This window comes from Myotis daubentonii, chromosome 6 (genome assembly GCF_963259705.1).
Source record: "Myotis daubentonii chromosome 6, mMyoDau2.1, whole genome shotgun sequence".
NCBI classification, from domain to species: Eukaryota; Metazoa; Chordata; class Mammalia; order Chiroptera; family Vespertilionidae; genus Myotis; species Myotis daubentonii.
In genome coordinates, this window is record NC_081845.1 from 15,414,303 (window position 1) to 15,439,230 (window position 24,928).

At 36.5% G+C, this 24,928-nt stretch overlaps 1 protein-coding gene across 14 annotated transcripts in view; it reads right to left on the reverse strand.

Moving 5' to 3' along the window:
* TRDN (triadin) overlaps nt 1-24,928 on the reverse strand; it is a 278,614-nt gene that overhangs the window by 46,084 nt on the left and 207,602 nt on the right. For 12 of the 14 annotated variants that reach the window (XR_009453395.1, XR_009453394.1, XM_059700238.1 and 9 more), the window contains 3 exons: nt 17,676-17,726; nt 11,613-11,663; nt 605-643 (listed from right to left, as the gene is read on the reverse strand). Coding sequence is in view for 12 of the 14 variants with exons in the window: in XM_059700238.1 (XP_059556221.1) it covers nt 605-643; nt 11,613-11,663; nt 17,676-17,726 (141 nt within the window). In the remaining 2 variants the exon portion in view is untranslated. The remainder of the gene's footprint in view (nt 1-604; nt 644-11,612; nt 11,664-17,675; nt 17,727-24,928) is intronic. The other 2 variants (XM_059700237.1, XM_059700236.1) reach the window with 2 other exon arrangements.

The window sequence follows — 24,928 nt, forward strand, 5'->3', positions numbered from 1 at the left end:
GTCTTTTTCTGCATTTTCCTATTTTTATGATGTTTCTTCTTCTAACTTTTAACACCTGTCTTCAGAGTACCCAGCTAATCTCTTTGACTTCCTCACAAAGCCTGTTATTAGAAAATTGTTAAAAAAGTATTCCAATTTTCAAAGGAATGAACAATAGGCAAGTTATTACCTTTCCAAAAAATCTGTGTACTTAATTAATGGAAAAGAAATGTTTGAATCTTTTAGGTTAAACAATGGGAAACTACTGTTTTTGTGGTAAAAAATAGTTGAATACAGGGGTTTGATCAATCCTAAGTTTTAGGCATTTGCCATGATCTGGCTAGAGCCTCTGAAATTTACATTATCCCCAGTAGATAAATAAAGAACCGCATATGCTCAAAGTACCAGCACATTGATAAACTTACCCACAATCTATCAGCAGAAAACAGCATATATTTTAATTTTAGCCTACATGGCAGCTTATTGCTGATTAAATTTAAAATATATACAAGGGTACACCAGTATTTTTCCAATGTTTTAGGCTTATCAAAGCTTTACCCAGCCCTGACCTGATTATAAAACCAGCCTTGTTCCTAACCTTGTGAAGCTTACAAAGTGTCCTTACCTGCTTTTGACGGCTTTTCATCTTTTTTGGTTTCAGGTTCTAGGATAAAATATAACATACATACACACATACAAATAAACAAGGAAAAAAATAAGCATTCTATAAAAATAGTACTAAGTAGTTTAATAAGTAGATTTTATAGATTTTTCTCATCTGTCCTAAATTTCAATTACATAGTTCCATCAATATAGAATGGAACATGAATTATTAGTAAATTATAAAGTAACTTAAGCAAAAGAACTTTGATTTTAAAATAGAGTTTCCCAAAAGTTTCATACTAATCAAGTAATTTGGCATCTTGTCTTTAATAAGAGTCTGTTCCTTATGATTCATAAGTTATCTAAGTATTTCAATTAAGAAAACTAATAAAAACTATGCAGGAAAAAAGTGTAACTTTTCTTAATTTAATCAATTTTCTATTTTCAACTGCATGCACTCAATTCATGGAGCTCCACCTGGTGGTTTATTTTATAATTTTAAACTGATATAATTGTTTCTATTAATATTTCTGTTATTATTAATTTTATAAAATAAATTAAATTGGCTTACATTGAATATAATGATATAAATATCAATAAAATGAAGTACTTTTATTGTTCTAAGAATGATTTTTTCTAGAAATTCTGCAATTTAACTTAATTTCAGTATAGGTTAAGTGCATACTTTTATAATATATCCAGATAATGCTCATGACTCCATCCCAACCAATGTGATAGCTGGCTATATTTCCATGTTTTCTAATCCTTCCTCTTATTTCACAACTTGCCTGTGCCTTATAATTCTATTTTGACAAAAAATGTTTTGATTAATGGAAGTGTTCTGGCATGTTATAATATTTCTCCCCTTCAAATAGCAGAAAAACTGACCTCGTGGTTGGGATATTTATTGAGTATAACTGTGTATCAGGGATTTGGGTTTTAGCCGAATAGAGTCTCATTTTCTGGAGTTACAAAAAAAACACACACAACTCTGTAATTAGTTTAACCGCAGAATTTTATGTAATAGAGAATTACATAGCCATTCATACCCTACTTCCTTTAATACTTCAATGTGCACCCTGCAGAAGTGGCATTAGTGCTATTATTGCACTTCAATACTCCCTGGCACATACACCTCTTTTGTTTTTATTGTATTATTTTATTTATCTTTAAAAATATATTTTCATTGATTTCAGAGAGGAAGGGAGAGGGAAAGAGAGTAGAAACATCAATGATGAGAGAGAATCATTGATCGGGTGCCTCCTGAACGCCCCACACTGGGGATCGAGCCCGCAGCCTGTGCATGTGCCCTGACATTTCATATGCAGAACTGACTTTTCTGCGCTGTTGACTTTTATCTGAAAAGTAAATTGCTGATGAGCCTCGGGAGGGTGCTTCATTAATGATAGTTCAATGTCATCAACACTCTGTTATCAAGTACAACAGGCCGGCCCAAACTTCAGCATGCTTGTGCTTGAGTCAGAGAGGACTATTTAATATTCCTTTCCTTTTTAAACCGTGTCCATGTGTTTTTAAAACTTCATGCATTCTCTATGCTCCCCTTTTTCCTACTTGAGTTTCTAAATCAGTCTCATCTTTATTTATAAATTGAGGGATCCTTCCATGCATACTAAAGGAACAGGCTGATGGTGTTTTTATGTAATTAAGCAACCTCATCCAAATTAAGGAGGTGTGTTGTTTGTTTCTTTGTATTTGCACTGCAGTTGGAGAAAAGCAGACACAAACCAACCCAACAAAATAGCCCTCAGTTCAAATTTTATTTCCTTTATTTATTAAGCCAGATGTTCTAATGTGAGGCATTTGAAACTCTAAATTTCAATTTTCCACTTTATGACATGGGAAAAATGATGACTATCTAGTGTATCTGTGGTTAATATTAGATTAAATAATTTCACAAGTAATTTCTGAACATTCATGTACTGATATATAAATAATAGCTATCCACTTATTGGATAAAAATCCGGTATGCCTGGTCTAAAGCAGTGTGGGGGGCTGCATCGCATTCCTCTTTCCCAGCTCTTTTTCCAAGTCCTGGGAGATTTGGGAAAATAGGATTTTGTCTTGTTTACCTTTGGAGTCTTGGTACCTAAAGTATCCACAGAATATCATGCCAACACTTAAACTCGTTATTGACACAAAACAATTTAAATTGTGGTTTCAAAATGCCAGGAAAATCAAATTTATAAGCTTCATGTTTAGGTGGTTTAGACCAAAATACCAGGTGAAATCCCTGTTCCATTAAGAGTAAAAGCTTATGCAGATGGAAAAGTGCATTAGAACCTACCCACCAGACATTCGACATTGCTGTACATCATCTTCAGATTTTTATATTTATTGGTGGGACTATCAATATAACTTCAGATACAAATATCCAGAGTAGCTGGGTGAATTAACTAGTTTGTGCTGGTTATTTTAAAGCGAAAGCTAGAGTCTCTAGCTTCTGAGCTCAGTGCTTTTTCCATAACACATATGCACATGAGCAAACACTCCCCACACGTGTGTTCTGTGTCTGCGTCTGTCTCTTTCTCTTCACCTCTGATTCCCATTAGATCAACAAGGAAAAATAATTATGCTCTAGAAGCTTCTATAGCTGTAGTTCTAAAATGCCTTTGGTGTGTAATGCAAGTGCTTCATTTGTGACTTGGTGCTTTGTGCCTACGTCCTGATTCTGCTTGGCGAGATTCCCGAAGGAGTTTGAGGCTCCCAAAGAAAGTCTGCTGAGTGGACAATAAAAACACCAAGTGAGCCAGAGGGCATTCTCTCTTTGCAGCACAGAATAAATGCAGACATACATTTTCCCTGCCCCGTTCTGCCATCATTTTATTTTCGTGATCCTTCGTCTTTTGCATATGCTAAACACGGTACCATGGATCTGATAGTGTCACTAGCCTCTATCTACTCTTTCTTTTATCAATCGCTATGTGTCTCATTATCCTCCCCTTCCCTGAAGCACCCAACGCGAAGAGCACCCATTGAAATAAGTAAGAAATAATTGGAGGAGGCTGAACATATTCTAGGTCGCACAAAGAATTGTCAGTCAGAACAAGGTCTGTGATGTTGTTGGAAGATGGTAAGAGAGCTGGTTGGACATATTTCGGGTAATGAGCCAGTTGCCTTTAAACCATTCAACGGGTTCAGAAAGCTGTGCAAAAATCATTGGCCAAGGTTAGTAAGCACACTTTCTTTGTTTTTTCCCCTTATCAAGGGAGAGGCACTCTTTAACCAGATTCTTACTCCTTTCCCTGCATTCATTCATTTTCTTTAACTTAAAGTGAAAATAATCAATTAAATCAATAAAGGATCATAGGTTTAAGTAAAGATAATCCTACATCTGGTTCAAAGGTGTAAAAATAATACATGATTTTATATGACAAATAATACATTTACATTTTTTAAATGAATAGGAACAATAGAAAGGCTTTTTTTTTTTTTTTTTAAAACAACATTTTAAAAAAAGTCCCTGCAAGAAGGGAAGCATATGAGAACAGCTGCACAAGGTAGCTTGGAGTGACAAGGAAAGTGAACATCCAGGGAGCCAGTGACTCATTTCCTCACTCTACTCTGTCTTTTTTAAATGAGAGCTTAAATGGAAAGGATGCCAAGGGAGGAAGATTGGGGCTTTGTATTTATCACCCTCCATATATTTCAAATACATATAGTTGTGCATATATTATCATTGTACATTTTTTTGAGAAAGGAAATAAAAATCCTCAATGCTTGGGTACATTACTTTTGTAAAGCTAGTAATTATAGAGAAAATTCTGGCAAGCTTAACTACTTTTCTTACCAACACACAACCCCTTTATATACTGTCAACTTTGCATTTTGGCATGATGGACACAAAAAAAAGTTTTAGGCTGTAAGTTGCTGCTTAGAATGAAAGGGCTGCTGTTACTGATATAATTTTCACTTAAACAATTCTTTCAGGAAATAAGTAACCATGGATTTGTAAAGGCACGTACAAACATTGTATGCTTTTGAATACTAATCTTTTTCCTCGACAAATTATCTGTAACTTTCCTTCATTCCTACCCAATATAATAAAATTATTATGAAAAAAATCCTTTGATGTTAGGGTAAGTTTTGTTAATATATTCCAGTCCTAAAGAAAAAAGGAAAATAAGATTACTTTTTGGTACTTTTAAATCTGATACTAAGTATCTAATCAAGCATAGAAACCTTGGATAATCATTTCATCTTTGTGCATCAATTTCTTCATTGTTAACATGATAGTCACAATATTTTCTCCTTAAAACACCTCAAAGCAGAATGAAATCATGTCAAATAATTAGAAACAGGGCACACACAAAAAAACTCCAGAAAAATTACACAAAATTAAAAAAAAACTAATGTTGATTCTTAAATCAAGTATTCTAGATAAAGTATTATATTTTAAAAACAATGTTGTGGCAAATCTGAATATTTCTTAGAGGATGGCAATGTCATAAGCAAAGATGGTATATGTGATTTTCCATGTTATTAGGAAAATGTAAAATATTCAGAATGGTGGATAAATATATATAAATTAATTGGATTTGATTATGAGAATTCTCAGTTACAAAAGACAAAATAAATCTCTGTAATATTAGTTTAGAAAATTAGAACACCACATAACATTAAAACTGAAATGTTTTAGAAACCAAAACCTGATGGTGTTCATGTCAACCATTGGACACCAGAATATTTACAACCACTAGTTATAGCAGCATAGGAACATTGGTTAAGTTCAGACATCAATTTTTCTCATACGATTTAGAATTTGGGGTTGTATTTTAACCTGTGGGTTGTATTACCATGGCTGTTGCTTTTTCTTTTCGTGCTTTCTTTTCTTCGAATTATGATTGTGTTGTTCCTTTACTCGATTGACCCCCTTCTCCCTCTTGACCTCTAGTCCAGTTTTTACTTTGGTCACTCAACATGTCTCCCCAGTGTAAGGGGGGCCCTTCCTGAACAAGTCACCCACCCACCCAGCAGGGACTTCTCTCGGGTCCCCGATGAGCAGTTGAGCCTATCTGCTCCAATTCTCCTTGTGTATGCAGTTTCCCAGTTCTCTGTAGCCCAGAGAACTGCCGGCAGTTACTCTTTTTTAGTGTCTTTTCTTGAACGGGAGCTCCACTTCAGTGCGTGATTAATTGCATTGAGACTTGCTTAAAAATCTCTGCTTATTGGAATGTGCGTTATTGTCTTAACTAAACTCCTCATAAGCTCTGCTGCTTAAACACTTAAAGCCCAGCCTCCATGCAGCTTTATTCTGACTAATTGCTTTCTGCTTTTCATACACACACACATATGTATGTTCCCTTTGTTTGCACGGCCTATGTCTTTTTAATGTATCCATCTATATTTTATCTTTCATTCTAAGGATTTGGAGAAAAGATGAGGCATCAAAGCGTGAATATATAGTTCTATTTTTCCTGCCAAATGAGACTGTGGAAAGCCATTTCTTTCCCTACCACATCATTACTGAATGAGATGTTTTTGGTCATGGGACCTGACTAAAATTTTTTATTTTAACTCAATGTGAGATTTTAGTGTATAACCAGATTTAAGAACATAAATTGGAATATGTGTCTACTTTTATTCAATGCACTATAGATATTTGAACCCACAATTTCATACAAAATGGATAAATTTAAGGGTTTTTTTTAAGTGAAAAGACTGATTAAGCAGATCATTTTTTAATGTGGTGAAAAAATACGAGATCCACTCTCATAAAAATGTTTAGATGTATATTATTTGTATCTGTAAGCACAATCATATACAACAAATCTTTATAACTTCATCTTGAATAATAGGACCTTTCTATCAATTGAACAGCTCCATTTACCCCTCTCCTGGCACTTGGCAAGCACCACTACTTTCTTTTTTAATTTATCTTTGCTCAACTGGTGTGGCCCTGTGGTTGAACATTGACCTATAAACCAGAAGGTCACAGTTCGATTCCCAGTCAGGACATATGCCTGGGGTTGCAGGCTCAATCCTCATAGGGGGGCATGCCGAAGAGGAAGGGAAGGGAGAAAGAGATAGAAACATCAATGATGAGAGAGCATCATTGATCGGCTGCCTCCTGCATAGGTTGCTCTGTTGATTGTTTACTTTGCTGTGCAGAGGCTTTTCAGGTTCATGTTGCCTCATAAGTCTAGTTTTCTTTTTGTTACCTACACTTTTGGTGTTACATTCAAGACATCATTGCTGATATCAATGTCATGAAGATGTTCTCCTATGTTTTCTCTGGGAGTTTTACAGTTTCAGGTCTTATGTTTAAGCTACTGAGTTATGTTTTGTGTACAGTGCACAATAGGGATCCAATTTTATTCTGTTGCATGTAGACATCCAGTTCTCCCTATCTCATTTGTTAAAGAAACTAGGCCTTATCCATTATGTATTGGTATCCATGTAAACAGTCAGTCAGCCATATATGTGCGGGCTTATTTCTGGGCTCTCTATTCTGTTCCATTTGTCTAGCGTCTGTCTTCATGCCAGTACCATACTGTTTTAGTTACTACTGTAGCATATACTATGCTTTGAAATCAGCAAGTATGACTCTTCCACGTTTTTTCTTCTTTTTTCCAGTATTGTTTTGGCTTTTTGGGGTTCTTTGTAGTTAATTATGAATTTTATTATTGTCTTATCTCTTTCTGCAAAAACCGCCATTGGAATTTTTATAGGGAATATATTGAAAATGTAAATCACTTAGAGTGGTATGGACATTTTAACAATATTAAGTTTTCCGATCCATTAACATAGGATGTCTTTCTATGTATCTGTGTCTTCTTTAATTTACTTCATCAATGTTTTGTAATTTTCAATTTACTAGTATTTTGTATCCTTAGTTAAGTTTATCCCTAAGTATTTCATTATTTATGATGCTATTGTAAATAAAATTGTTTTAATTTTCTTTCCAGATTGTTCATTGTTAGTGTTTAGAAATTCAACTGATTTTTGTATGTTGATTTTGTATCAATAAACTTTACTGAATTCATTTATTAATTCTAACAATTTTTTTTTGTGTGGAGTCATTAGGGTTTTTTACATGTGAGGTAATGTCATTTACAAACAGGGATAATTTTACTTCCTGCTTTTTTATTTGGATGTCTTTTGTATCTTTTTGTTTTCTAATATGATCTGTTTGTATTCTGACTGTTCTAATGTATATTATGACATTGACCCCCTTAAAGAAAAGGAAGCCTAATGGGACAATATCTCTGACAGGTGAAAGTGAAAGTCATATTATGATTACACTTTTTTGTCAGAATAACCAAGTACTATAATTCTTATTTAGTGTCACAGACCTGAATTTGGCTTGCTTGTTTGGGGGAAAAATGATGAGATTCAATTAATAAAATTTTAAGGCACATTACTAAAAGAGGTCACTGTCACTTTAAATTGTAAAAATAAAAAGACTACATATTTTTATTCAATCATTTGAAGCCTCAATTTCTAAGAAAATAATAGGACAAAATTAAAAATAATAGTTCTGGTTGTTGCAATTAATTGAAATTTTATACAAACCCTTGTCCACATATAATTTTCATTAAAAATTAGGGAGAGAATGGTACAATAATGTAAAAATTATGTAATCTACACTAATAAAAGAGAAAAATGGTAATTGGCATACGACGATACCCTTTTCATTGGCTAATCAGGGCTATATGCAAATTAACTGCCAACTATGATTGACAGTTAACTGCAAACTAAGTTTGGCAGTTAACTGCCAACAAGATGGCGGTTAATTTGCATATGTAGGCACAATGCAGGGAGGCGAAAGGGAAAGCAGGAAGAAGCCCCCTGCCACTGACAGTGATCAGAAACCCAGGGGGGAGCTAAGAGCTGGGGGGCAGGGCAAAGGCGGCCCTGGGGCCGCCTTTGCCCTGCCCCCCAGCCATGATCGGAGAATCAGGCGCCTTTGCCGCCCTGGCCAGTGATAGCAGGAAGTAGGGGTGGAGCCAGCGATGGGAGCTGGACACGGTCGAAGCTGGCAGTCCCAGGAGCTAGGGGTCCCTTGCCTGGGCCTAAAGCGGAGCCCACGATTGCGGGGCCGCTGCAGCTGTGGGTCCCCGCTGCCCGTGCCGGACGCCTCAGCCAGAGGCGTTAGGCCTGGGCAGGGGTGGAGCCTGCAACCACGGGGAGCTGGGGGTCCCCTGCCCAGGCCTGACACCTCTGCCGGAGGCCTCAGGCCTGGTCAAGGGGCCGATCCGGTGATTGGTGATTGGAGGGTGATGAGGGTCAACTCCTCTGGCCGAGGCATCAGGCCTGGGCGGGGCTCAGAGCCAGTGATCGGGGGGGAGATGGGAGTCCCCTGTCCAAGCCTGACACCTCTGGCGGAGGCGTCAGGCCTGGGCAAGGGGCCGATCCTGCGATTGGAGGGTGATGGGGGTCAACGCCTGAGGGCTCCCAGTATGTGAGAGGGGGCAGGCTGGGCTGAGGGACACTCCCCCCCTCCCCCCCCCCCCACACCCAGTGCACGAATTTCGTGCACCGGGCCCCTAGCAGTGAAATAAAACATAACTGTTAAAAATATATCTTTCAAAGTGCTCCCTTCCCCACCACCATTATCTGTGACCATGAACTGACTGATACTAGACTTACCATCTGTTGTGCAATAACAGAAAGATAAAAGAAGAGAGAGGGAAATCTTAGTTTGATATTTTAATGATCAAAGAGTAAAATGAACACCAAGTGTTTTTAATGGAAACTTGAATTATTTTTCATTTATATATGTAGTTCATATGCATTTCTGCTGGGGATTTTTTTTTAACTAAACCTCTTTAATGAAAAATGTGGATGTTTATAATATTCCTATCTGTTCCTTATATTTTATACTTCTGTCTTAGATTGGCAAAGGAATTATAACATCACAGTGTGATTAAATTAGTTAATGGCATCAAATGATTTCAATTTAGATTGTTATGTAAACATCCATTCCAATCAACAATTAGATCCTATTAAAGTAATTTAGAGTTTCTTCAAAATAAATTAATGTGTAGTTTTCACCATTAATTAATTCTTTGAATAATATAGCAACATTTCTCTATGTATTGGACATTTAATATAACATGTAATAATCCCTTTGTAAGGCAAAACATCCTAATTCACATAACAGGATAATATAAAATTGCCCATAGCACCAAAAAACAACAACAAACAAAAAACTATCATTGGTGATTATAAAAGTAAAGTTTTAAATATAAAACATTTCTAAAATAAAATATAAGTGCAAATGGGAGATGTGAACAGGAGACATCTGTAATACTATCAATAATAATGTTGATAGTATAAAAAATAAAAAAATGTTTTAATATGTTTGGAGTGCATGTTGCTTTTTAAAAATTCAAGCACATATGTGGGCTGAGAAAAAAAATTCATGTTGTGCTCTGTGCTTCATTAAGTGGCACTTTTGTTTAACTCAAAATTAACTGCAAAGTTTGGAAAATCTGACTTCAGGGTAGGGCTTTTATACATTGCTACATGAACTAAAGGGGACTCTCTGTACAACCTTCATTTCTCTGGCTGATTCCCTGTCAGCTTTCTCATTTCCTTCCTATCTCTTGAAACTCCAACATGTTCATACAGGTGTACCAGAAGTCTAATAAAACAATGCCAATAAGTTGCAATTTTTACCACTGAGTCCCCGTTCATTGTGTAGGGAAATGTCATCAAGATGTTACCACTGGTTTGACCCTTGAGCTCCCCCAGGACAACTGGAAGCGCCCCATTTTCTCTCCAGTGTTTAGGAATGTGCCCCCCACTCGCCTCCCCACAGCTAGAGGCTGTCCAAGGACTCAGCCTTAGAATAATGATGTAGTGAGGGCACATTCTGAGCCGGGTTTCTGATTAAAGCTTACGAAGGCCTGCTGTGCATGTGACTGAACCCAGTTAAGGCTTCTTGTATACATGACTGAACCCAGTTAAGGCCTCTATACGGACTTTTCATATTCTGGCAGGCTGGTGGGGAAATCTACTCGTTCTGTGGCCAGCCAAGACAAGCCTTTTTAGTGAGTTCTCTTCCTTACTAAACCTGCCACCTACTGATCTAGAGTGGTCTGCCTTTCTTCAGTCTCCCAGGCCCTCCAGTGACAGAGGGCCAATTTCATATCTGGTCCAGGAAGCTCCCAGCCAGGCTTGCGAAGCAACAGTAACTCATGCAGATTTCTCTTTAGAGTAAATGTAGAAACAGGCTCTATTTCTGACATTCAATGTGGTGCATTTTATGGTTTCATTGGTTCACGAATATGTTCTCTTGGACAAGGAAACTTAGACAGTTCTGAGTATGATACAATGCCCACAGGATGCACTGGCATTAAGTTGAAAGCAATTGTATGACATTGAACTTAGCATATTTACTTATGTTGTAGGGGACATAACTTGATGTATGGCATATCAGATCCACATTACTCAGAGACTAGTATAATGGGGAGACAAGGGATGCAATAAGATTCAAGAGCGCAGTGCTTGATTTAGGAGATCAGAATTCTAATGTTGCCGCTGCTGGAAAATAAAATAACTTTAAAAGCTTCTTTCCTATTCATTTTATGTATTTATAAGATGAGAATATTGGACCACAGTTTATCCCTAAGTTTTTCCTAGCCATAAGATTTATGACTTTTCTCTATTTGAACTTAAAGAATGGCAAGATATCACTGAGAAATTTTAAGTATCACTTTTTATATTAAACCCTTGGTTTCCATGGCTATTCCTAATAAGAGTCACCTTGGGATTATAAAATGTTGACTTCCCACCAGAGAGTGATAAAATCAGAAGGGCATATGCATTTTTAAAAGCTTTTCAATATTTCTGACATTGTTACTCTTTCCTTTGTTATTTCGTAGTACAGTTTAGAATTCTATGATAGGAAGTAAGTCTGTTGTTCTTCACTCAGAAACATACACAGGCATATGAATGTTATAGTTTGAGAACATTAAAAATAAATGATATATTACTTTGTTGTAAGTAACTGAATATTCAGTGGGCAGATCAATGTGTTTTCACATTTCATTATACAATATTACCTTTTTCCTTTGAGGAAGCTGCCAACTTCACTTCTTTCCCCTTAATAGGCTCTGGAAAGAAACATTGAGCACTTATTTTCAGCCAAGATAAAAAGTAATTGAGGACACATATATGATGAATTCTGTGAGCTATCATTAAAGGGAACTGTATGGCAATAATATAATGTTTTCTTTAAAAAATGATTTTAATCATACAGACACAAAGATACAATAGTATAGAGTACAACAAGCCACTCCTTGATTATTTTTATTTAAAATAAGTGTAAAATTTTGAATGAGTTACAATCTATTTGTTCATTAAGAGTGTAGGCATTTGGATGGATTAGAAGTTATTTCATCTATAATTTTTAAAAACGCATAACTTCAGCATCCAAAATCTCCTCTATCTGTTATAATTAGCACTCAATTAGTATACTTTTATCAGGCTATGTTTGTTTGTGTTTTTTGTTAAAATAAACAATCAAATGAAAAACCCTGCATATATCATGTAAATGTGGTGTTTCACTCATCAGACTCAAGTCAAATAAATTTCAAGAATAAGACTAAAATAAAATATGAAATAATTTATTCTATAAACTTTCAACATCTTAACAATGTGGTCCTTGATTAAAGTAAATAAAGCTTCATTTATTCTACCATGTTAAAAAACAATGTAATTCTGATCATATTATGGGTTCCAGACATATATGTGGGCAATATCTTAAGGAACATTATCCATCCTCAACAACCTATAGAAAAACATTAGCCCAGTTTTTGCCTCTTCTCAGTATCCATTTTATTAACAAAAGTAGCTTTTAATACAGTGGGAAAGAAAGGAAGAAAAAATCAATACCTTCAGCCCTTTCTTCCATTCTCACCTATGGTTTTGGGTGGGAATTCTGGAATAGGGTGGTGGCACCTGAATGGATATGCCACTCAATCACTTCGAATTAATTGAGTACAGGTGACCTTGGATGGTGTCAAGAATGAATTTGGGGGTTGTATTGAAAGGGCTGTGTCCCTCAAAGCAAGATTTTCTTGGCAGATAAACTACAGCCTTAAGTATCCTTGTTTGTTGAATTTTTAAAAATGGCTTTGATGGAAAATAAATGTTTGTGTTGCTATTTATTGTGCAAAGTATAAATAAGGCTGTTTTCCCCCTATATTTTAGCATACAAAGATGAAATCAAGAGCTATGGATTGGATTAACACAAAAAGAAGCTTCATTAACTTCTAAACCAAAAGAATTAATGTATTGAGAAATGAGAAGTGGTGGTTGGGACAGATTCCCAGTGGGGTGAGAGAGGGCAATCCCTGAAACTTCAGGATTCAATATTAAGCATCTCTCTCTCTATAAAAGCCTAGGTGACTGTTTGATCATTTGACCGGTAGCTATGATGTGCACTGACCACCAGGGGGCAGATTCTCAATGCACAGGCATGGAAACATGGAACAGACTGAATCTCAGAGGGAAGTGGTGGGGCGGGGAGGGGGGGCGGGGGGAGGTGGGAAGAGATTAACCAAAGATCTTATATGCATACTAGAGGCTCAGTGCACGGATTCGTGCACTGGTGGGGTCCCTTGGCCTGGCCTGCGGGGATTGGGTGAAAGCCCCAGTCTGACATCCCCAGAGGGGTCCCAAATTGTGAGAGAGCACAGGCCAGGCCAAGGGACCCTCCCAGTGCACGAATCCGTGCACCAGGCCTCTAGTGTTTATATAATTGAGTGAGTGTTTGTGTTGTGAGATGAACACAGTTATAAGATACAAGACTTGTATGTTGTTGTGAGTTGAACACAGTTATAAAATACAAGACTTATGAAGAGGAAACCCCAAGAAGATTTGATTTTCTGGAGAAAGAAGGAAGGGGTAAAATAACAGCTGTACTTTTACAGGTATTTGAAGGTCATCCATCACCTTAAGCTTGGCAAAAGTTCTCAGAAAATAGAAGTGACTTTTATTTCCACATTTGCTAATAGGAAGATGGCATCTGCTCCCAGGCTGGGCCATCTCCTGCATTCACCTTCCTGTAGCTCCTTCTCTCTCAGTCTCCTTTTTGACTTCAAGGGTTTTGACCTGATTTAGCATGTCCACAGGCAGATCTGAGCAGTCTCTAATTAGCCAAGCAAGTGAGTGGATATCAAATCTGACAAAAACTGTGGAGAGAATGTTACATAAAAATTCTGCACTTCTGTATTAGAAAATCTAATGGATACATCATTGGTTTGAGTCATTTTAAAGCACTTTTAAAAATTCATCTGTCTTGTTTGTTAGGAAATAAGTTTTGGCGAACATATTTTTGCATGTGTTGCTTTTACAAATATGATAATTTCTTTGCATTTGTCTAAGAGCCTACAGGAAGTCTTATGAATCTTGATTATCAGGATTTGGAACATATTTATTATTTTTTAAAAAAATTTTATTGATGAGAGAGAGAGAGAGAGAGAGAGAGAGAGAGAGAGAGAGACATCGATGAGAGAGAGACATGGATCGGCTGCCTCCTGCATGCCTTCCACTGGGGATCCAGCCTGAAACCCAGGCATGTGCCCTGATGGGGAGTCAAACCCGGGACCTTTTGGTCCATAGGGTGACACTCAATCCACTGAGCCACATCAGCTGGGCTGGAACATATTTAAATGTGCCGTGATATAAAGTGCAACTCTCAAATAATCTGGGCAAGGAGGTTGTGATAGAGAAGTGCTCACAAAGGAATAAAAAGAGGGTTTCAGCTTTTCCATTTCCCTACACTGCCCCCAGAGACTCAGGGAATAATGAACTAGGGTGAGGTATAGATTGTTGGGGATCAGTTTCAAAGTCCTCAGACAACTTAGCCCATCCTTAGCCCTAGTTTTTGTTTGATTAGTAGAAATGGCCAAGAAAAGGCATCTGATTGATGACAATTAGAAGTTGGGGATCATCAGGTGCATGGTCTTGAGCATCAGAATGTCACAGGAGATAAGCATTGCTGAGCATCCACTGGCATCAGATCCAGATAGACACAGGCCTGTGTCACAAGACTAGACAATAGTTCCAGTGTCTGTCATACGAATCCAACACCAGAGGAACCTAAGTGTTGTTACTATTGTATTAGTAATAAAGAAGGAATTTAATTCATCTCTTTGATGCCTTTTTTGGGTTCGTGTTGCAGTTCCTGGGACAATGGATGATTCTAGGATCCTCTGATAAGTCAGACCAGCTGCAAGAAGCAAGTGGTGCTATAGTATAGGTGTGGATACCAGAAGGAACATAACCAATAGCAGGGGTGACTAGCAGGATTGTCTGGTTTCTGAGTGGTCACAGCCACCTAAACAGGGCTCTGCCCTTGTAGATGTGTTGAGAGGACTTACATGTGTCCCCTCACCCAGGAAAGTCAGTAGCTGAACCAGCAGCAAAAGCCAGCAGGACGTCTTTCTCTTGCTTTTTTTCTCTCAAACAATCATTCCTAGACCTTCTCTGCATCATATTAGACACAAACCTAATGATGTTTCTTTAAATGCCTAATTTACTCATGGTTACACATCCCAGGTACTGGTAAATTTGGTTCCAAATGATTTTTGTGTAATAATCCTGGTTTTATGCAGAATTGGAGCATTGCTTCAATGTGGGCACAAAGTGGAATCTCTGAGAGACTGGCAAACGTAGGCAACAACTCAGCTGCATAATATAAATAACTCCCAATATATAATGACTCCAATGCAGTAAGTGGCTTTTTAGTGAATGGAATTGCTGCATTCTGATTCTGCCACAGCTCAGCAGCAGACTTCAAAGGCTGCTTCAGAAACAAACACTGCAGAGGTTTTTAAAGTCCCTGAAATCTGATAGGTGATTCTGCAATAAAAAATTTTAATGATAAATGATGTTTAGAAAATATAGGAAACAGGAAGTAAATTTATTCTAAAATAACATCCAGCTTAGTTTGAATAAAACAAAGGTGCTCTAAATCAATAATCACACGCAGTAAACATTTGTATACATTATTTTCTAGTGACTGTGGAGAAAACTTGCAAATAGTAGAGGATTCAACATTGAGAGGAAAAAAGTGTTCACTAAGAAGTTACCTACATTTACCCATGTTCACTAACAACATAACAACAAGAATAGAAATTATGAAAGCCTACTTAGTGAAGTGCTCAGTGGGGATTTAAATTCCTCAAATAATGTTTTCCAGGACAGAGTTTTACGACTACCATTTCCAACTAGTTTAGGCTTTGGCACAAGTGGAGACTTTAAGTAGCAATTTAGATTTTTGATAATCATTGTTGCCTGAAAGGTAGTTTTGAATTTATGCCCCAACTTCTTTTTAGATGCTTTTATATTGAATAGTAATATGTGATCCAAATATTCTTGTTACGTAAGTGCAGGTGAAAGAAAATATATTTTATACTATAGTGGAAAGAGGGGAAGTTTATATTTGAAAACAATAGATAGATAGATAGATAGATAGATAGATAGATAGATAGATAGATAGATAGAAATGGATTTTTCTGGTAGTATGTTTCAATGACACCTTTAGTTCTCACACAATCAAGGACAATGTTTTTGTTAATTGTCAGATAAAATGAGAGTGAAGGATGAAGAGTCTCTTACAAAGTACAGGTAACCACTGCAGAAAAATAAACCAAACTTCTCTGTGGCGATTAACGGGGGTCACCCCAATAGCAAAAGGACCAAGGCTATTTTTTCATGCTGCATAGCCAATGTGTCTATATCAAATAGATTTTCAAAGTTACGTAATGAGTTCTACATTCAAAGCAAAGGTTCTTTGAAGAATAAAAGTACAAGAACCCTATTCTAGGGAGCAAGGAGTATCCGTGTGAAAATGAAAAGATGGACTTTAAAATCCAACAGACTTGACTTTCATTCTTGCCTTTGCCTCTCACTTCACAGTGTCACTGAGTAACTTACTTGATCTATGCCCCAGCTTCCACATTTATAAAATTTGAAATATCCAGCACAACTTGCTGAAACAAAATGTATAAAGTAGGTTTACCATGCCTGGCAAAAAGCAGCTTCTGTCCTTTTCCCAAAGAATTCCCATTTTTTTTGCCTGGCTAACTCCTCATCCTCCTCACTTGACTTTAATATAACTCCTTCAGGAAAGCCTTTTCCGAGTCCCCAGACCTAATTAGAATCTTGATTACACTCTTTTATAGCACATTGCATCTCTCCTCTATGATCCTTATAATTTTAATGAATTATGTCATTATAAATATCAAAATGACACAGACTATGTTTTTCTTATAATTCCAGTATCTAGGGAATATGTATTCTGATTTTTGTGTATTAGATTTACAAAAAATAATTATTGAATGTGGTACTGATTAGTTCACATAAAAAATAAGATGACTAACATAGGTCTTGATGCTTAAATAAGTGGGATTTCAATGAACTAAATAGATAAATAGGTAAGATTTTACATCAGTGTATGAATTCAGAACTTGATGGTTTTTATGGACATTATTCTTAGAAAGTGGCCCGAGATTTAGATGGACAGTGAGGAGAGTCAGTCCATTCAGAAGAGAAAATCGCAAAATTTAAATGAGAACATCATGCCTTTTTGTAGCAATAAGGAGCCTGACAAGACTAAAGCAGACAGAACATGACTAAGAGAGACTTTGAAAATAGCACAACTTACAACTCCAATTCCCCAATTTTCCTCCCTATTGCTAGCTTTGTAAACTTTTCTTCTCCAATGGTTAGCAAGTGCTTGGAAGGATTGTGCACTAAATATATATTTTATGAGTGGACAGAGAGAACCAGAGTGCATAAAGGTAAGTCCTTTCTTCTGCATTCTTTACTTCCCTTCTAACTTTTTTGTTAAACCTTTTTATTCTTTAAGAAAAATCCTTTCTCTCTCTCTCTTTTTTTCTTAGTTTTTGAAATTATAATCAGAGCACTTTAAGTCATGGTGAACTATAGGAAAGTATTTGCGGGACAGATAAATAAATACAAAATTTCAAATATAGAGGGGTGACGTATGGAATTTTGGCCCCCACATCTGCAAAGATGATGACTAATGCACTATGGGCCCATTCAATTATTTTTGCTAATAAATTTCTAGTGTTATGTTACATTGACTCTATTACCTTTATCTTTCAGAACTGAAGAAGTCTTCTCAGATTTTTCTTTTCTAATTTCTGCAAGAAGAATCATGAAAAGAAAATGTTACAAGGAATAATAGAGTTAAGATGGTAAGTTTCTTGATGTGTTTTGCTTATTGAGGCCTAAGAAATCAAAGGGGCTCTGAGTTGATATTCAAAATACAGATATATCCTGGGATAGGTTGCCCCTAGAAAATAAGCCCATGACTTATTATCACAAGGGCCAAATTTGATAGACACAAACAAGGTACAAGTATTTGCTATGGGCTTTGGGGAAAGAAGGTAGGGTAACAAGAATAGCTAACATTGTCTATTTCCTATGTGTTATAGGAAATGTTCTCTACTGTTTTGTCATTCAACATTTACAACAACCCTGTAAGGTAGGCAGGTCCGGACATTGCTCTTGCTTTTCACATAAAGGAATTAATAACTTTCCCAAGGTTGGGTAGCTCTTAAATAGGAGACCTGGGATTTAAACTGATGTCTTTCTCAACTCAACCACACAGGTACTGGCTCTGGTAGCTGGCTGATGGGATCAGAAAGGCTTTGGCCGGTGGTACTGAGGCAGACCTTGAAAGATAGAAAGGAAATAGACCAACAGAGATGGAGTGGAAAGGAAGACACATTTTAGAAGGACAGAAGAGAGAATAAGGAGGCCTAGGCTGGGCGGTCTGTGCATTCGGCTCTGTGAGTCACTTGTAGGCAACAGACTGCAGGGGAAGTGATGCTGTGTGACTTCCTAGGCCAACAAGGCAGGAAAGGCCATGCAGCTCCCACCTGCTCCTCTAGGAACACTAGCTCCGGGGAAGCTGGTGCCCTGTAAGTACTCTAACTGACACCATCATGTGGCAAAGGATACATATAGGCAGACCAGTCAACAGCCCAAGCTGGACTCCCAGCTAAGAGCTAGCATCAACTGCCAGCCATCGAGGTGAGCCAACCTGGCCATCCAGAAGTTGGTTGCCTTAGATAACTACAGCTCAAGCCAACATTTGACTGCAATCATGTGAGATTGTGCCTTTGGTGTTGCATCTAAAAAGTCATTGCCAAACCCAAGACCACCTAGATTTTCTGTTATGTTATCTTCTAGAACTTTTATAGCTTTAAGTTTAAATTATGCCTATGATCCACTTTGAGTTAATTTTTTGAGAAGAATGCAGGGTCTGAGTCTAGATTCTCTTTTTAAAAATTATTGTTTTTGCTTGTTGGTGTCCACTTGATTTAGTACCACTTGTTGATAAGACTATTCTTTCTCCATTCAATTGCTTTTGCTCTTCTGTCAAAGACATTGACTATATTTTGTGGGCCTATTTCTGGGCTATTTGTTCTGTCCCATCAATCTATTTGTCTGTTCTTTTACCAATATACACTGTGCTGATTGTGTTGATTGCCATAGTTTTTTAGTCTTGAAGTCCAGCAGTGTCTGTTTTCGGACTTTATTTTTCTCCTTTAATATTGTCTTGGCTATTTTGAGTCTTTTATTTTTTCATAAAAACTTAAAGTCAGTTTGTTGATATGTTTGTCGATATTCACAATATCAGTTTTCCAATATTCACTGGGATTTTTATTGTGACTTAATTGAATCTACAAATCAATTTGGGAAGAAATGACATCTTAACAATTTTGAGTCTACCTACCCATGAACATGGAATATTTCTCAATTCTTTTATTTCTTTCGCCAGAGTTTTATAGTTTTCCTCATGTAGATTGTATACATATTTTGTTAGGTTTATATATAAATAATTCCTTCTTTTGGTGTTAATGTAAATTGTATTATAATTTTAATTTTGTTCACTCCAATATTTCATTGCTGGCATACAGCAAAGCAATTGCTTTTGCATATTAACCTTGTATCTTACAACCTTGCTATAAACAGATTATTTCTAGGCTTTTCTTGATTCCTTAAGATTTTCTACATAGACAATCACATCATTTGTGAACAAAGACAAAGTTTTATTTCTTCCTTCACAGTTGATATAACTTTTATTTTCTTGTGTTAACTTGTACTTCCAGTACAATGATGAGTAAATGGGATTAGAGAGGATACTCTTGCCTTATTCTTTATCTTAGTAGAGAAGCTTCTAGTTTCTCTTCATTAAGTATGATGTTAGTTGTAGGTTTTATTGTAGATGTTCTTTTTCAAGTTGAGAAAGTTCTTCTCTATTCCTAGTTTGCTAAAAGATTTTATCATGAATGGATGTCGGATTTTGTCAAATGATATTCTGTATGTACTGACATAACTTCCATAGTTTTTCTGTGTTTCTTCTTTAGCTTGTTGATGTGATAGATTACATTAAGTTTCTTTTTTCAAATGTTGAACTAACCTTGCATAATTTTAATTAACCCCACTTGGTCATGATGTATAATTTGTATACATTGCTTGAGTTGCAAATATTTTAGGTTTCTGTGAACTTTTTTAGCAATCTCTCTCACAGTATGTTCAACTTTCTGATGGAAAAGTACATGTAAAAGAAATTTGAAATCTGAGACTCTCAGAAAGGTTTTGACTGGATTAAAACGAAAGCTAATGTCCTTTCAACAAAATAGACGTAGTTATGGATGCCAAGGAAGCATCAGCTGCACACAGGGCCCGCTACCTCCGGACGAACCTCCCGGTATGAACAGGCCATTGGCACCCCCTGTGAGTGGTAAGATGGAGCCTCGGGAGTGTCGGTAGCATGGCAGAACAGCCACGTTCAGCAAAGTGAGGACCATTGCCACGAGGTCGAACTCCACGAAGGAGGGCAATGACCAGCATTCCCCCGTCTTCATGAATGAGAAAGAAGACATCTTACGTTGCATTGAAACAGAAAGGGTGTTCGACTTCCCTGTCCACTATACCAACGTCTCCAACATGAGCCACCTGGTGAGGCAGAGACTCTGGGCCAGGCAGGTCACCCACCACCTCTTGGCTCCGCTGAAGGAATACTTTGCTTGTGTGTAAGGGACATGAGGGCAAACTGAGGTGGTGACACAAAGTTAAACAAACAAACAAAAAATACAACAAAACACAAAGAACATGAGGATGGAGAGTATTGGCACCCAGAAAAGAAACAGGAATTTAAAACAGAAACCAGAGGTGGCAATACGGGAGGGTTTGCCTTGTGCAAGGGTGGACATCATCTCCTCATTTTTCAATGTTAATCTTTAGTCCTATTTAAAAACAACATCAAGTTCCCTCTCCCCCGGCCCTTTTATTTTCTACCTTTTTCAGGGGGGCTTTCTCTTTGTTTGGGGTTTTGTTTCTTGCTGTGACTGAAACAAGAGGGTTTATTGCAGCAAAAATCAATTCACAAAACATAGTAACAATACCTTGGAGAAGAAAGATAAGAGAGAAGGAAAAAGGGAAACCCTATAGAAATCTATATATTGGTATTGGATTTAAAAAACAACAATTATGTATCTTTTTGTTGTCCCTAGTCTGATCAGATAGGAGCACAACCAGGGGAGGGAAAGTAGAGCGACACTCAGGAGCCGAAACCCCTCCCAGCCACTGGACTGTCTTGCCACCACCATTCCTGGTCACACAAAACAGAACCCAATTAGCAGCAGGGAGACGAGAACACCACACAAGACCGTTTTATACAGTATTCTAGGTGCCTACCACACAGGAAACCTTGAAGAAAACCAGTTTCTAGAAGCGCTGTTACCTCTTGTTTACAGGATATATATAAATATACTATATATTATATAATATATAATATAGATATGAGCTATATTTATAAAAGGTACTATAAACTACTCTAAAACAAAACAAAAAACCTAAATACTATTCTTCCTATCTTTTAAAAAGACAAACTCGATCTATTAAATAAATATTCAGTGTTTCCTTTGTGCTTGGAGCTGGAAGAACAAGATGGTTGCATGAAGTTCAGTCTTTGATGGAATGCATCTGTATCGACAGATTAAGAGCAAGAATCAAGACAGATACACAAGGCTCTGGGGCCATAGCAGAAGGATTGATAAACTGCCTGTTGGAATGAGAAAAGACCTTACAGAAGCACTAGCATTTGTGTTGTATTCTGAAAATGGATATAAAATTTTCCATCAAAGAAGAATTGAAAAGATATCTCCAATATAAGAAACTATAAAAGCAAACCATGGAGTGTGAAGTTCATGTGGCTGGATTACTGAGTATACAAAGTGGGAGAGAAGCAGTGAGCCATGGCTGTCATGTCACAGCGAGATCAGTGGTGAGGGAACCTGAAGTACCCTCCTAATTTTTAAAATATTGATTTTAGAGACAGAGGAGGAGAGAGAGAGAAACATCAATGTAAGAGAGAAACATCGATGGGTTGCCTCTTCTATGTACCCCAATGGGAAATAGAACTAGCCTTTTGGTGGAGGGGAGGACGCTCTAACCAACTGAGCCACACACGCTAGGGCCTAAGTTTTTAAATTTATATCCTTCCAGTGACAATAGTCTTTAGACTCTAAAGGTAATTTTTTTTTCTGTCATTGTGTTAATTAAGAAAAGTTTGCTCATAAGGGAATATGATACATACTGAATTGACTGACAATACATAGAAAGTCATTGTCCTTTTGTTTGGAAATAGTCCAAAATTGAAACCACCAGTCCCCCACGGTGGTGTTATCACGTTCTCCTGTTTCCAAAAACAATATCTTGTTTTATTTTTTATAGTTTCTTTCCGTGTGGGTGTCATGAGTATAAGTTCTATATACTGTGTGTCATTATTACTGATTCTTATAATTAAATTACTATTTAGAGAATTTTCATGTCATTTAAATGGACATCCAATAGTATGCTTTATTCCAGAGATGTGCTTTTTGAAATTTAAGAAAATGCTTTAAATATTATAATTAAGTAGACTTAAATAATATTTAAAAAATATTTTTATTTTATGATCTGAATATTACTTTCCTGCTTATATTTCTGTACAGATTGTACTTGGAATCAGAAAAATAAGTATATTCTTCAGCATTTTGGGCAAAGTAGAAATGTTGCAGGCATGGGAGACATTTATTGCAAATGAGAATCAGACAATATTAAGATTCGAAAGTCCTTTAGAGATTGCTTAGTCAAATAATCTTGGTTTATAAAAGAGGCTTTACCAGGCAAGAAACTAGCCTAACTTCACAGAATTAGTTTCTGGAAGGGCTAGACCACACCTAAGTTTTATTTTGAAAAAACTCTATGTTCTATGGTTCAAGCAGCTTAGTATTTCTAATCATCATTGGCTTTCATCAGTTATTTATTTTTTTTTCAAGGACCAACAATTCAAATGCTAACTGCAAGTTAAAAAGTGTTCACCGGAATTTTCATTGCCAAGACTCTTGATAAGAATATAGATGCTTTGTATAGGTTGTCTTACCTGCTATCTCTTTTTCTCACAAATAAATAAACTGAAATTAAATCCAGACTTAGTTTTTTAAATTTACACTTTGCCATTTCATAATTCTAAGGGAAGATATGAATTGAATTTTCATTTTTTTTAAGAATTGCTTTTCAGTTTGCATATAATACATTATTCTATGAAAAAAATGTGGGAAGTAATAGTCAATAAGGTACAATCAAATTTTATGTATAATGTTGATAAAATTTTCATGTTTATTCCTGAAATTATTTCACCTACAATTTGTAATTCTTTTTTTACAACAATAAGAAAGCTTTTTTTTTTTTCAATGTAGGGCTGGTGATTTCAATGATTTCTATAATTTGATTTCTGGAGAATGGAACTTAAACTCCAGTAATTTTCTCCATAATATGACATCAAAATTGATTTTAATTAATTTTATTCAATATGGTGTATGCCAAATCTTTTTTTTTTCCTAAACAGGCCTTTAGTAGAAAATCAATTTAAAGGAAAATCAATTTAAAGAAAATCAAGTGAGAGGGAACATCAATAAAAAATTTTCACGAAAAACAATATTCTGGCTACTCAGCTTAATAACCTAGCAGCTTACAATGCACTTTTTTTTTTTAAATATGTTTTATTGATTTTTTACAGAGAGGAAGGGAGAGAGAGAGTTAGAAACATCGATGAGAGAGAAACATCGATCAGCTGCCTCCTGCACATCTCCCACTGGGGATATGCCCGCAACCCAGGTACATGCCCTTGACCGGAATCGAACCTGGGACCCTTCAGTCCGCAGGCCGACGCTCTATCCACTGAGCCAAACCGGTTTTGGCTGCACTTTCTATTAAACATTTTTTCATGGTAAAAGTGAATAAACCCAAATGTGGCTTCAGGATAATAACAGGGATGAAAGTAAATAATATAGCAAAAAGAGGCATAATTAACACCTTAATCTTGAGTTTGTGAGGCGGCGTTTTCTTGGTGAGTTAGATGGTAAACACTAAAATGCATTTCCACAGTCTTTTATGTAATGTAGTGTAAAGTTGATTTCTTCTCTAAAGAACATTTTAATCTTCAAATATCTATATCATATAATTGAAAATTATATTTACATTTCAAATTCTGGTGATAGTGATCAAAATTTTATAGGATGTAAAGTGGGATTTGTAAGTGTATTTTCATTATGTAGAGAATGAAAATGGCCTATTACAGATTTCAGCATGTGTTAAAGAGCCATCACCTAATATTAAGATGTAGATAATAACCAAGAATAAATACTTTTCATTGTTTAAAATTATTAAATATTTTAAGGTACTGCCAAAGAAGTGTGAAGATCACATGATAACTTTCTTCATATTGACAATTAAATCTGACTGAGCTTTAAGAAGTGGTTTATAGTTGCATTCTATTAGCTTTACGTGGAGAATTTTAGAAGTTAAGTCAAGACGGTTTAAGAATTACAAGACAGGTGAAGCAACAAAGCCCATTTGATGTAAAGGAAGTTTGTTGCTTTTAAGAACCTTAAAGATGGGTACACTTTCCACTAAGAAACCACTTTGATGAGTCACAGAAGTGGTAGGAGGCAGGCAGAGCAGGAGTGACACATTGCTCCTAGGCATGCTGTCTGTTCCAGAAACGTAAGGACACTTAAGTTAGCCCATGTGCCAATCAGTTCCTCTGACCTGAGAGTTAGAAAGGTAATTTTAGTGGTAAGAAAAGTGATCCCAGTATGAAGTGCCAGGTGAGGTTCCTGGGATAATCTTAGAGATTTGTGTGTGTGTGTGTGTGTGTGTGTGTGTGTGTGTGTGTGTTTCCTATAAAATGCCCAGAGTCTCTAAGAAAAGGAAGGAAAAATAGGTCACATTGGACAGAGTAGTTATTCATTTCCATGATATTGAAAGACAGAATAATTTTATGGAA